Source organism: Vanellus vanellus, assembly GCF_965231255.1.
Source record: "Vanellus vanellus genome assembly, chromosome: 2".
NCBI lineage: Eukaryota > Metazoa > Chordata > Aves > Charadriiformes > Charadriidae > Vanellus > Vanellus vanellus.
The window spans coordinates 125,402,311-125,417,696 of NC_138906.1; the positions used below are offsets into that span (position 1 = coordinate 125,402,311).

Below are 15,386 nucleotides of genomic sequence, written 5' to 3' on the forward strand. Positions count from 1 at the left end.
TCTTTTGCTATTACATAATAAAACCTGTATGATCCATGTCAATGGAAAATATAGAGAGAACCTGTATCTGGTGATGTGCACTGGCAGGTGAAATGATGCTGTTGCAGTATGTGGTGCAAATCCTATTTCACAAGTTCATTAATTGTAAATGGTCTTTTTGCAAGAACAGAATTGGTCCACGGTGCATAATCCAATATAGAAGAGGCAAGACGGTTTAATAATGAATTGAAGGTAGTTCATCACTAAAGCCATAGGACACAAATTAATTCTGTTCTGCTTGGAGACTCTCATGTTGACGAAATACAGCTTTTCTTTCCTCGTGCCAGTGCAAAATGCCCTGTATGTCCTTGCTAAATTATATAGCTATCACAGAGCCACCGAATAGTCAGGTACTCAGATTTCTATGCACATTCCTTAGAGCATGGTAAGTAAAAATAGTAAAAAATAAGTAAAAAAAAAAAAAAATTATTCTGTGTTTGTTTGGTAATCCAGTCCCTGTTTAGGGTAAATCAAGCTCCTTGACCCAAAACAAAAACCCTAAGCATCACTCCTGATCATAACCTAAACTAAGATAGTTATGATGCATTCCTACTTTTCTGATAACATTATCTAGATGGAAAGTGATTTTGTTTGATGACATCTTATCAAAATTGTATGCAGTTTAGTCCAGGATTCTCAAAAGATGGGAATGAGTAGCAAAGTGACATATGATATGAATGTGAAAATATTTTCTAAGGTCCCTTGCAGACTATATGTGCTCTAGATTTAGCACTAGTGCTAAGAATAGAAGCAATATAATTTTCTTCATTTGTATGATTGTGGGGAACATCAGCAAAGCATTACAGGTACCAAAGTCAATAGCTTTTCTTCCATATGCCATTTATGTATTGCATTTATAAAAATACACAGGCAGAGAGCATCCTTAGGTAATTATAGCAAAATAACACTAGCAGAAGATAATAGGCAGTAATTTGGTTACAAAGACTAGAACAAATGAGTCCTAGATGATTACTTATAAATAAAATATTTCTCATTAAAAAGTATTGGTGGAGAATCTTGGTCCAAGATACGTCAAAGGAAAAAAAATCCTATTAATTTCAGTGAAGACAGGATTTCACTTTTTGATGATTTCTTATTACAATAATTAAAAAGAATCTCAAAAGAAGTCTTAAATCTATTTTTTTCAGCTTGTCTGCACTGTTTACTTGTTTGCATTGCATTCTGTTACTCTTTAAAGTTAATTTTATTAAATGGCTTAAAATGTAAAAAGCAGCCTAAGTGATGTATGAATAATAACTGGGAAAAGGATTTATATCTTATTAGTTGTTTTCAATATTATGCATGATACATGCAGTATTTGTACAATGAGATTGTCTTCTTACAGTGCATTTCTCAAAACATGGATTAACTATGTCAGGTTTTCCATGACCACAATGGATGTATGCAAATTGTGAAGCTGATGTCTCAGGGTCCTCACAAGTAGCTGATCTATCACAGAATCTTTTTTAATTTTGTTGCAACTTGTGCTTTAAAAGGAATTGCCACCTGGTCCACCCATCAAATCTATTTTAGGGTAAATGAAATTTTACAGCTTCCTAAAAATGCTATATGTAGACCTGTAGAATATTCTCAGTGATGTAGGTTACGCACAGTTACTGAGGATTATACAAGGAAAACAATTGAAGAGAACAGGCTGCGTTTATTAACTTAAAGAAGCCCTATCAGAATGTATTATACGGTGTTGAGCTCAGTAACACTCTTACTTTCAAACCAGTATTGCTTGTATTTTATAATTCATGAAAACTGATTTAGGAATAATTTATATGACACATGTTTAGGTTTTTGACAATTTATGAAAAAGCCAATGTGTTCTACAAATGTACTTATTGCTTAGAAGTCAATCTATACATAAATATGTATATATTTGTTTGAAATTCTATCAACCTATGTTAACTCTCTTAGTCAAACATTCAACAAATAGTTCTCAGGAACTGTGATGTTCAAAAACATGGAAAAACCATTCACCTGGCTTTGACAGTGATACAGATCACCCAAGGGTGCCTGTTCCTAATGCAGGAGAATCAGCCTTTAAAATTAGAATTCAAAACAGTCACCACAGGCAGCACTGTGACACTGAAGTCAGTACATAGGAACATGGAAGATAACAACATGCGAAACTGTCTCTCGCGTATGTTCATGTCTCTGCTGTAGCTACATATTTCTGTGAGACTGAGTGCTTAGGTGAGCAGGTCTTGTTTCTCCTTTCTACTGTGGCACTGTGAGGCAGTCATTGAAAAAGGATAGGTCTGGTCCCTGCTCACTGCTTATGCATTTTGCAGTAATGAAAAAAAAAAAAAAACAAAAAAACAAACAAAAAAACCCCAAACAAAAACAAAACTAATGCACCCAGAACACATGAAACCACAAGAAGGAGTAACCCAGGGATCCCCAAGATACTGTATTTTAAGAGACTGATCTGGCCGCTGGTCACAGCGTTCTGCATCATCTTGTGTATCTGCTACACATGCAAAACATGCAGTTCTGCCTACACAGGGCAGCACTTCAGCTTCTTTGGTAGGAGACAAGGAATTAAATGGTATTACTGGGCATATACTTAACTAATCCACCGATTTTAGCTATCTAGAATTTGGACATCTAGTTTAAGCTAGCTGTTACACTTCTAATGGAGTGTGGTACATTGAGGTGTAGACACATCCAGAGTATATCAGAGTGAACTCGTATTCATCGCAGTTCAAACTAGTATGAAGGAACTGTTACTCAGAAATTCTCTAGCACAAAAAAAAGTAGCCAGGATGACTAGCTTGAATGTTTGAAATACTTTGTGTTCCTGATTTAATAACTTAAAACTCACAACTCCTATTTTTGCAAAAAGAACCCTCCTTCATGTGGACATCTTTGGGAAAAAATGTGAGCAACTTGTTGAAAATCACCCAAAAGAAACAGATAATTCTTTCATTTGGGAATCATTTCATGCATTGTCAATGGCATTTTTATTCTTTACACTTTAGACAAAGAGTGTTTAATAGTCTCAATAAAGTATGCTGCTGAATTGTCAGTTCTAGGAACTTGTTTTGATATCCTGATAGAAGAAGAAGAGTCTTCTTGGGATTAGTCTCAAGAAGGATTTTGTCCCCTCCATGCTATAGACCTGATTTTGCAATGTGCTTAAGTAAGAGCCATTGCTCAGTAGGGCTCTCCAAAACCAATGTTTCGCATAAACTAAAGTGTGTTCTTGAATCATGCCCATGGTTTGGTGTGACTGTCATTCTCTTTCTTCTGAGTGGGAGTGAAGCGAGTCACAAAACTGCACGGGAAATGCCCAACTACTGCAGTTCTGTACATCCTTCATCTTCTCTTGAACTTAATCTGATTGGGAATAAGGCCAGGTACTCTGGGATTTTGCCTGCCCATCTAAGGGTCCTTGTTGCTACTGCACCTCTCTCCTGGCCTCTCCATACATCATCAGAGAAGAGAAAGATGATAGCTCGTTTCTTTGATTGTTGTTCTCCTGAGATAAAGAGACCATCAATGCCCTTTACATTTCTCATCTTGGAAATTACATGTTTAAATCGATTTGCTGTTCCTGCAGAAAGGCAGGAATCTTATCTTCTGATAAGATTTGTTGATTTACATAGGTCTGTAAAAAAAGAGGTTCACAATGTAGGGAGGAAGTATGGCCACCTGAATGGTATACTGGGTTGTTTTGTTTTGTTTTTTTTTTTTTAACTCACTATATATGGGACATAAGTAAACACCATTGATCAAACAAGCTGAAAGGAATTGCACACCGAGACAAGGGAAGCTATTCTATTTTCTGTAGCACAGATTGGTGGGCTCAGGAGGACATCATTTGAAACAAATATGATATAGTTCACATAAATTGCCAAATTCCTCTGGTTTATCTGAAACAGAATGTCCTTAACTCTGCTTATGGTAGATGGGAGTTTATCTGTCACATACACACAGAGAATGAAACTGATGCTGAGATTAGGGATTTTTATCTGGAAGTGGCAAATATAGAGGGGAAAATAATTGTATCACTTGCTTTGTGTACTGTGCATACTTAAGATACTGTCCTTCTGTGTTGGTTTTTTTTTTTCCTCTTCCAGTTACCAAGACAAACACAGCTAACTTTATTTATCTTGGTGCAGGTTAGAGATTTTTCCGGTCATTAACATAAAGAGATCAACACATCCTGAAGCAAAGGCACCTGCATAGATTTAGGACAGTTAAAAATTTGACCTCCCTCATATTCTGTTTAATTTCAAGTAGATACTAAATCATTCATAGGTATAGACACAGGGCACCTATGGAAGTGTAATCCTACACCACTGAGAAGAAGCCATGTACAAATCTTTAGACAAAAGGAAAGGGAACAACACTTCTTTTCTTAAGTTTCTGTGTTGTCCAATGGACGTGAAATTAATGTCTCCTCAAAGTAATAGCACAATGTGAGTGAGGATGACCTTATAATTAGGTGAAATGATCCTGAAATTGAAATGTTAGCACTTCAAAATATCTGGAGGGGGGATATCTTTAAATGGGGCTGAAAAGACTTACAATAAAGAGTAGCTCTTTTCCACTTTTAACCAAAGCAATTCGAAATGTATTTTTTCTCCATAAATCCACATCAGATATTAGATATATTAGCTGTATTTTTCTAGCCAGTTGTAAATTTTACTAATTACATGTTTATTCTGTCAAGCAATCTGTCTTTTTTTTCAACAAGACACAATGTAATTCATAATATAATTACTTGAAAGGCCACTGATATGCTTAGAATTAATGATCTGCTCAAATTCTTGATTAGATCTCTCATAAGTAAACTCAAAATAACTTCTTATTACAGGGTTTCCTTTTTTATCTTATAATTTAAAATAGGTATTTGGTTTTAATTTGATGTGCCCTTTATGTTAATACAACTAAATTTTTTAATGTGGAAAGAAGAAAAGAGGGCTTCTATGAGAGGTTATCACTTCAGATGGAGTAGGGAATCCATGGATCGCCAGTGGAAAAAAAAAATCTTTGGTTTTTGGCATGACAGTGAATTTATTAACCCTCTTTTTTTGTTTAATCAGGTTTAAATATAGATAAAGGAAATTCAGAGTAAATTCCAGAAATGTAGTCTGACTGATCTGAATCAGACACTGCCAAAGTATAATACATCCATATGATCAAAGGGACATCAGACCACATATGCTAATTATGTACCATAGAGGGGTTAAAAATCCCCTTGGAAGGAGATCAGCTATTTCAAATACAATTTTCAATTATAACTACACTGACTTGCTTGCATATGGCTTTTTATGTTTCTTTTTCTTCCTCTAGGCTGTACTTTGGAGGTACAAGTTTTCCCAGCTGAAAGGTTCTTCAGATGATGGGAAGAGCAAAATCAAATTTTTGTTCCAAAACCAAGATACTAAACAAATTGAAGCAAAGGTAAAAACAATACATTGTTTGTTTTATAAAGGCAATGTACATTAAAAGCAGTTATCAAAGCAGCTAGGGGAACAGAGGGGTAAATTAAATGAAATTACTTAGCATTATGAGATTAATGCGCAAAGTCAAAGAATGCAAAGAAAATGAAAGAAATTCCAAGAAAAGAAAACTGAATCAATTGCTTGGATTTTTGCTAGTTTAAAGTCTTTTGAAAGGTGTAATTACACTAAAAAATAATAAAAGACAGGACTCGCTATATATTGTTTTGGACACATTTGCCAACTCTCCTCTTTATCATTTTGATAAAGCTGGCTGAGCGTTTGAATGCCTTGTTTTTCACCCTATACACGTATCGTGAAGAAATGGTGCAAAATATATCCTTAAGTCAACCTGGGGACAAAACCCAGCAAAGGTCTAAAGTCTGTTTTTATTTCTCAGAGCAAAAAAGTGGATTAAACACATGTTCCCTTACAAGACTGAAGCTTTGTGTCTGTGTCTAATTCAAAATCAGAAAAATTGTCTTTTCAGTTGTGCTTTTGGTTCAAGAGTTAATTTATGAAAACAATAACGTCGAGAGATTTATGCTTGGTTTATGTCTTTTGACAATAAGACATTTACTGTTCCAATGTGTGTGCAGAGAAGTGATTTCTCAGGATGTTTGGTAACTGGAACTGCCTTAGAGTGTGAATCAAAGGTCTTTTTGACTAGAATCCCAATTTTTATGTAAACCTAAAGACTATTTTCTTGGCCATCTTTAAGCCTTGCTTTTGAAGCATTTGCTATACCATTTTTCCTGATCATGTCAGAGAGAAAATTGCTGAATGAATGTGATAACTATATGGTTCCGTGAGCAAAAAGGAAATGGTTAAATAAATTGTTGTCTAAAAGGGCTAAATATGCACAGGATAATAAAGTATGTAAAGAAAAAAAGCATTGTATTAGGAGCAGTTGTGAGTTTAAATGCAAATAGCGACACTAAGCAGCTATTTTTCCTTCCTGCATATCTCTTTATGTTTGGTATTAATTATTTTCTACCTAACAGCTATTTACTTGATTTTGAATATTATACTCAATACAGTGTATGGATGGATGGATGTAAAAGCTCCCATTAAGTCAACAGCTATGAAATGTGCACACCATGGCTTTCAATACGTTCATGTTCTGCTACGTCTCAAAGATAAATATTTTCTTACTTCTGATTTCCTTCAGAAACTGTTTTAATAGTACAGAATTTCTTTTCATCTTTAATAATAAAACACAACTTAACAACCTAATGTTGTGAGGATGATTTTCTCTTAAGCAAATAATTAGAAAATTTTATCATGCTCCTAAGTACTGCTGAAGGATGAAACTCACCAATATTTTTCCAATATCTGCCTGCTATTGCCATGATATTAACACATGATTGTAAGACTAAAGAAATTTCATGGGAATCCAAGAATGGGAAAGAGTTTCCTTTTTTTTTTTTTTAGTAAAACTGGAATATATTTTTAATACTAAAATATACTAAAAAAAATAAAAACAAAGGATGAAATCTAGATTTTGATGAAGAAAAATAGTTTTTATCAAAATGTTTTCATGTTTTAAATTAAATCTGTCACTTTATAAGCCTCAGAGATATCCTGGTACCTTGATTGTAGCTATTGTTATTCCCACGGAAACTAAATAGAGCTTTATTTCTAGCAGTTATCATCTTTCTACCTTTTATCAAGGTAGAAATTCTACCTTCTACCTTCTACCTTGAATGTTATACAAACTTGCTAGCATACTTATTAATATGCTGTCATGGACACTTCATTATAAAATTAAACTTTCACATTGACCAATTTGTAAATAAAAATCATTGTTTTTAATTCATTTTCTTGGTGATCAAAGAATATCAATTATATCATGACAACAGAAAGTCGGATTTTGTTGTCTTTGGAAGGGCTACGGCATTTATAGTGAGCACTTCTATCCATTTCAATTTGCTTACATATGAAGTATGTTGCTTAGTCTAAGAAATATAGATAAATGTGGCTATAAAATGAATGTGAAGATTCTTGAGTCATATTTTTTCAACTTTGGTTAGTTTAACATTCTATGGATAGGCCCCTTCAGTATCCTTTAAGCCTTTCATAGATTTAAAGCCCTATTCAGCACAGAGGTGGAACAATCTAGCCTCTATTTTTTGGACTTTACAAGCATTACAGAGTTAGAGATATAGCTATTTGGGGAACTCTTGAGTCATTAGGAAATGTTAATCAGATTTTCAGAAATGCTTGTAATGCCAGGTTTCATGCATACTGTACGCAGGCTTCATTTGGAATCAAATGATGGGAATTTTGTAAAACATCTGTTAAAGGTTGTGATGAATATTCATGGCCACAGCTATCATCACCTGTTAAATGCAGCTCTGTGCTTCAGATGGCCTCGAGACCCACTGTTGTAAGGGGAAATACAGCGTAACATTTTTCTTTACGAGAGATAATTTTTTGCCGTTTATATTACATGGGGAATAATCAGAATACAGTGGAATGAGAGCTTACAGCTGAGAACAAACCCAAAAATCTGAGGAGCCATTGCCCCAACATATTAGGACTCTTCACTTCTGCATTCCCAAGCAGTAATGTGGAAGCAGGGCATGGCAGGTAGCTTTGATACAGCTTAAGACAGTCACTAGAACTGGGAGTGCTTTCTTCCCCTTCATCGTTAACATTAAAACACTCTATGCAGAACCTGCTATGGCATATGCATACCAGATCTGAGACTCCTGCTTTTCTTGCCTCCAAGGTCTGCTTTCCTCCATCTCTGAGTTTCAGCTAAGGTACTTATGGGATGTGTTGATCTATTTAATGCACTATAATACAGTTATTCCCTGCAAATGTGAGGTGGCCTGGCCATGGCATGGTTGTTGTTGTTTTGGGTTTTTTTTAAATAATATTGCTTTCATCTAGGTCAACAGCTGGCTGAATATGAGCTGGCAGTGTGCCCAGGTGGCCAAGAAGGCCAACAGCATCCTGACTTTTATCAGCAGGACTAGGGAAGTGATTGTACCCCTCTACTCAGCACTGGTGAGGCCCCAACTCGAGTACTGTGTTCAGTTTTGAGCCCCTCACTGCAAGAAAGACATTGAGGTGCTGGAATGTGTCCAAAGAAGGGCAACAATGCTGGTGAGGGGTCTAGAGCTTAAGTCTCAGGACGAGCGGCTGAGGGAACTGGGGTTGTTTCGCCTGGAGAAAAGGAGGCTCAGGGCAGACCTTACCACTCTCTACAACTAGCTGAAAGGAGGTTGCAGCGAGGTGGGGGTTGACCTCCTGAGTAACAAGTGACAGTACAAGAGGAAATTGCCTCAAGTTGTGCCAGGGGAGGTTTAGATTGTATATTGGGAAAAAGTTCTTCACCAAAAGGGTTATCAAGCATTGGAACAGGCTGCCCAGGGAAGTGGTTGAGTCACCATCTCTGGAAATATTTAAAAGACAGGACATGGTTTAGTGGTGGACTTGGCAGTGTTAGGTTTATGGTTGGACTCAATGCTTTTAAAGGTCTTTTCCAACCTAAATGGTTCTATGAGTCTATATAATTTCTTTCTGTCAAAATATGAGTTATCAAAATCCAAATGCTTCCTGTCTTCCTTTATTTGCAATGCTGCACATTTTGTGTATCTCATGCTATCCCAGATGTGTATGATTGTGTTGTGTTGTATACGCATGATAATATCCTTTAGCTTTAGAACACTTCCTCATTATCTAGAGAATTAAGAGTGTCAGAGTGCTTTGCTATTGAGTTTTGATTTAAAATTTTGATAAATTTGTTATTATTCTAGAAATACATTCAGACTTGTAGATGGACATTGCTTGGAAAAAAAATACTTATGCAGCACCTTTTAAATTTTTGCCATACTGTCTCCGTAATTGCCCAGTATCTCCTCTGTATTCTGGTGGAATATACAGAGATATCACTTTTAATGTTAGAAGAAGCTAGGAAAAATACTTTTTGAGAAAAAATGCAGAGCCATTCATCAGTCAGCTTTTTTTTTTTTCTCGAGTGCTTCATGCCTGACATAACAAAATTTATAATGGCATATTTTGAGACACAAAACATGTGCTATGGATTTAGTTACAGTTTCACGAGGTATTCTTCTTTTCATCTTGAAAGCAACTTAAAATATTTAAACATTTGCATTATTCTCTCAGATATTGTTAAAATACTGCCTTTTTTCTGTAGAGATTTTGTACTGATGCTTTTATTTGGCTTCTGTGTAAGTAATATTGTGTTACTATAAAGATATATAGTATAGTGTAGTGTAGTGTAGTGTAGTGTAGTGTAGTGTAGTGTAGTGTAGTGTAAAAGAAGTGTTTCCTCATACATTTAAGCAATTCCAGTCTGAAAAATCCGAACAGTAATTACCATAGGTCACCAGTAGGTCCATGGCAGGGTGCCTGGATGCAAACACCTAACTTTGAAGGTCTCTAAGGCAAGGTCTAAGTGGTTTCTGAGAAGAAAACCACTTAGGGGCAACATTAATCACCGATACACCTTAGACTTTCCAATCTGTGGGTTATTTTCCGGCTGTCACTCAGCAGGAGATATTGCACAAGTTTGCACAGTCAGACAGATTTTTTCTGACTGAGAGCTACAAAATAGAGCTGTCGGCTTGGCAGAATGTGGAGCCTACGTGTGCCTCTCCTTCGTTCTTACTGAGCCAGTGGGTTTGGGTTGATAAAACCAAGTACAGAAGGGCAAAGCTTTCTCCTCGTATGTAACGCACAGAGGGATTCACTTAGGCACCTTCCTGTATGGTTACTTATCTATTTACCTATTTGTTTAGCTATAGTTTAATGATCCATTGGTGTCTTTTGAGTATCACAGCAGCTTCCAGAGGCTAACAAAATCTCAGGACTGTAATAAACTCAGAGGGCTTTGCTCTTCAATTTTACCTGGCTATGTCTTGGTCCACTACAGTTTCTATTAACTGCTTTATATTTTTCTGACAAAAATGAAGAGTATTTTAAATCTATGAGAGATCCTGTTTCAAGATATATCTATATACACATGCTCCCAAACATAGGAGTATATTATGTATACAAAAATCAGGATCAGCACTGCTTTTCTTATTACATGTGCTTTCCATTTGAATTTTGTAAGTGAATTCACTAATCAGTAATTTCTGTGAACTGAAAGTTTCTGTGCCTTGTAAAACATATTTATAACTCAAAAGCAACTTCGACCTGTGCTTTCACCTTTCTGAACTTACAGGGCTTTTTCGCAGCTCAACAGTTTTGTCATAAAAACTCAGGCAAGGTCACACAGCTGTTCTGCATCAGGTTAGCTTTTGTTCACAGACTAGCTGAACCCCTAAGCTGAGTGTTAGAAAACTGAAGTGAATACAAAATTTGGCACATCAAGATGAACATCTAGTCTATTGTCTTTGCTTGTTTGAATATGGAGAACAGAAGAGGGCAGAAATATGGTATCAGCAACAGAAGAAGTGTAACTTCAAGGTTGTAGCATTAATACTTATTGATTAATTAATGCCAATTAATTCATACTTGAAATTATCTTGTATAGAAACCTAATCTAAAATAAGACAAATTGCCTCAGTTACTGCTGTTGTAAGGTGAACAAAATGCTCACTTTCAGGTGTTGCAAGATGTCTTGATGGATGCTTGCACCATTTTCCAGACTGACATTTTTGCTCATTTCAAGTATATTCTCCAAAATATAATTTTAAATTAATCCTTGTTCTTAGCCTTGAGGGTTTTTCTCTGAGCCTCACATTGCTCTTCACATTTAGAATATCATCTTTAAATGGGTTTTAAGCATACATCCTTAGGATTTTTAGAGTGAATGCTCAATTGCAGTGACTGCATTCTGAGTTCAGATTTCTGACCTGTGTAGGTTTGTGTGATTCAATTTTTAGATTCCTCATGTCTTGCACATGGATTATCTGTTTAATGTTTGTTTTAGATCAGATTCTATGCTAATATAGAGACACCATGTAACACCACATTTGATGAAAGAACTAATATCTTCTCATAGCGGCAGTTTACATATGGAGGAAAGAAAAGATTTTTTTCTAACCATATCATGAATACTTACAAACTCACAATTGCTTGATTTTGTAGATGTATTGTTTATGTAGTTGTATCATTAGTATAATGCAATAAGAGTTGGGTTTTTATCACCTGGGGATACTCCCTTTCTCTTTTCTCTTTCCATCTCTGTCATTTCAATCCAGACTTTCTTTGTGAAAGGCTGCTAGAATTCCCATACACTTCTGACCGTTCTCAATCACCACATCTTTCTCACATACCTACCCACTTACATTGTCCTCAGTAGAAACTGTGTATATTCAGATTAATAATCTGGGAATGTCTGGTAGCTTAGAAAGACATTTTGAAGACCAGAGGGTACACTGATATTCCTAGGAGAGCGGGGTTTTAGGTGAGCTGTACAGAGAATATTGGGATAATAGTCAACTGTGTACTTGTGCATGGACAAGTAGATGTGGCTTAAATTTGGATTTCTTTGCTTTTTGGGGACTTAGAGCATTTGCTTTTCCCTTCTGGTAGCAATTTTAATGGCTTCACTGCATATTTCTTCAGGTTTCTCAGGGTTTGCCTGTTTGTTCATTTGAAACTTCATCTGAAGCTGGGTGTGCAATACACAATACCCTGCCTAGATGAAAGTGTATTCAGACAAGAGTGTGACTGATGACAAAGTACAGCTGAAAACAGCCAGGGGTGGCTAGGTGTGCACAAAAGCATGTGGGTTCCCCTCCATCTGCTGGCAGTAGTGCAGACCCGTGGGCAGCTAAAAGTGCAAGTTCTCAGCAGAAGTGAGAGAATGTTTTGTCTGTCAGCAGCTCTACATGAAATCTTATCTGTTCATTAAGCTTTCTTGTTATTAGGCTAATCTGCCAGAAAAGTGTTGTTCTTGATAGATCCCGTTCCCATCAATCAGGCTCCTGCGAATTGAGCTGCAGCCATTAATCAGGCCCGTGTGTACTCACCACATACCAGTCAGCCTGCTGTGCTTCACATTGTTTTAATTTCCAGTTAAATATGCACGTCTGCAGTGAGACAGGAATAATGTTTCAAGGCAAATAGTAATCTAGCATTTGCTGACTTCTTCGTGCTCATCTTGGCAGTCAAGCTAATGTCTGTGTTGCATCATTACTATCAATAATAGTAATCCAATGGAACCTTCAGAGGCTGTGTTCTGTTGCCCCACCCGTTTTCCTTGAAGACCCATTGAGCAATGGATCTTTCCAATGTGTTACCGTTGCAGAAACACCTGTGACAACTGCTGGTAGTAATTGTACCAGTGCACTGTGAAAATTCAGTGTCCAGTAGCTGTAATTACAATAGTAAGAACTTTCAGCTAGTAGGGCTACCTAATTGACTCGAACAATTCTCATACTGTAATATTTGTTGTAATAGTCTTATCCTGTTGAGACATAGGGACAAATGTAATCTTTCTACAGATAGCACATGGAATTGACATTACGAATATTTCACTGTTCTACTAAATATTTATTCTCTCATCTTCACTTTTAGTTTTATAATACCAGAAGGATAACTAATATTAATAAAAGAGTTAACTGAAAAGTAACTTAATTTGAATGACAGATAGCTCTTATTCTGAAATAGCTTCCGTAATTCCTTGTTTCCTCATCGTTGAATTTCCATTGTTTTCCTATCTATGATAAATTTTCTTATTTTGAAATTTGAGGAAAGAAAGAGACCTTTGGTACAGCGATAAAACTGCCCTTCTCACAATGTTTAAAAATGAGAACATCTCTAAACAGATTTTTTTAAATGGACACAGATGGCAGGTGTGTGAAACTTGGCATAAACTTTACCTTCTTTATTGAGAATTAGTAGTTAGAAGAGTTTAAAGTAGCTCATGGGATGTTATAAATTCATTTCTGAGCACATCTGAAGGACATCTGCTCAGGTTGTAAAAGAGCTGAACAAAGCTCCACCCATTCGGTCCATCACTGGACACTGCACCGCAGCTGTCTGCTTTCAGGCAGTTGTTCCCCCTCGCACAAGAGGGATTTGTGAATGTCTCTATGAATTACACGAAACAATATCTTCCAGGAAAACTCAAGAGGCAGCAAATGGCACGTTAATGTCATTTTGAGAGATTTAGCAATTTTTGTTGAATTTACAACATTATCAATATTCTTCTAAAGAAAAAAGCAAAACCCTCAACGCTACATAGCCTGGAAATACCAGTGCTGGACAAAAAGACAAATAGAATATACCACAGGTATCTATTACCGGTTTCGTATTACAGTGAAGAAATCTGTAGAGGCAGTGAATCAAAGCAGAAAGATGGTAACTCTGTACCACCATCACTACACTTATATGTGCTTTCAAATACAGCAGATATTTATTGATTAAATGCCAACTCCAAACACACATACTGAAGATAACCTAAAAAAAGTTATTAGATAAAGTCAATTAGACACAAAGGAGTAGATTTATATATGTAAAAAAAAAATGTAGTTTTCATTTATTTCCTCTGTAGTGGTGTCTAAAAGAGTCGCAGCTAGTCTAATCACATGCTGAGGAGCTATAAAGAAATGTAAATTAAAGTAGAAAAAGGACTTAGTCTAATATCACTAATAAGTTCTGTTCCTTTTTTTGGTCAATTAACAGTAATCTTCTTTTCAATGAAAACAGATCGAGAATGTCACTGTGATAGTAGCACTTTTTGAAAATGTGTTTTTTGGTAGTTAAAAAATCAGCTTAAGTAAGATAATAGCTACCAGTGTGAGGTGATGAAAAAATGTAACATGTGGACCTCAATGTTATCGATATTTGTGGGCACATTGAGTATACAGTAGTAGTCCAGAGATGTGTAGACTCTTATGGTGCAGTCATTCAATTTCTATCTAAATTAACCTGCAAAGGTGCCAGATTTGCATTAGCCTGAGGCAAAAAAAATATATTATACAGTGTCACTTTCCTTCCCCTTTAGCCAGTAGGATCTTATATTTCTATGGAGGCACTTAACTCAGAAATTTGTCCATCTTAGCCTCCAAACAGTTATTTACTGAATGGGTATAGCTCAATGTCTAAGTCCCTATGATGGAGAATTGTCAGGATCATTAGCAGAATTGCATCAAACTATTAAAATTATTGCTATTTGAATAGCAGTTCATTCCTGGGTACGTGTTTGTGAGGTGTTCTTTTGTTTCATGTCTAATCTTTTTGTTTTCACTTCCAGGAGCTGGAGTTTTCCAACCTGTTTGCGGTCCTTCACTGTATCCACTCATTCTTTGCAGCCAAAGTGGCTTGTTTGGACCCTTTGTATGTAGGCAGTCAAGCCACAGCTTCTGCTGCTCCTACAACTTCTGGTACTGGCAAATTAAAGTATACTACTTGACATCTCGCATTACAGTACTGCCACTTAACAACAAGACATAACAATGTATAAATATTCATAAGATGTAGACCTTTGGTGAACCATTTACGTGGAAACCAATCCTGGAGGCAAGACATCTTGCAGCATCAGCAGATAAATGGTCACGTGGGATCATAAATTCATCTCTGTTCTGCAAGACATCAGTACATAAACCTAGTCGAAACCCCAGAATAGGATGGATATGCTTTTAGTATGATCTATTTGTACTTACATAGTGCTTTAAGCGACACTGGAAGCAAAGGAATAAATGACGAAATGAAGCACTTCAGTATTTAATAAAATTTTCAAATTGCTGTAATAATACACAAATAGAATTGTCATTTTCCTGTTTTCAGATGTTTTTTATGACGATATACTAAACTCTGAGTATGAACTGAATACCCTATCATTATATTATAAATGACATAAGAGCAAGCAACAAGCATATAGTACATGGTGATAAGGAGATAAGCATGAAAAGGCATTTGTGTAAGTATCTCCTCAAATAAGAAAGCACTTTAAGCACT

General features: G+C 36.0%; 1 protein-coding gene across 1 annotated transcript in view; it reads left to right on the forward strand.

Moving 5' to 3' along the window:
- Nucleotides 1–14,841, forward strand: part of SNTG1 (syntrophin gamma 1) — a gene marked incomplete at both ends in the record, with an annotated part of 170,941 nt that extends 156,100 nt beyond the window's left edge. Inside the window, 2 exons of the mRNA XM_082499225.1 lie at nucleotides 5,350–5,460; nucleotides 14,683–14,841. Of these exons, the coding sequence (XP_082355351.1) occupies nucleotides 5,350–5,460; nucleotides 14,683–14,841 (270 nt within the window). The remainder of the gene's footprint in view (nucleotides 1–5,349; nucleotides 5,461–14,682) is intronic.
- Nucleotides 14,842–15,386: the final 545 nt, after the last annotated feature.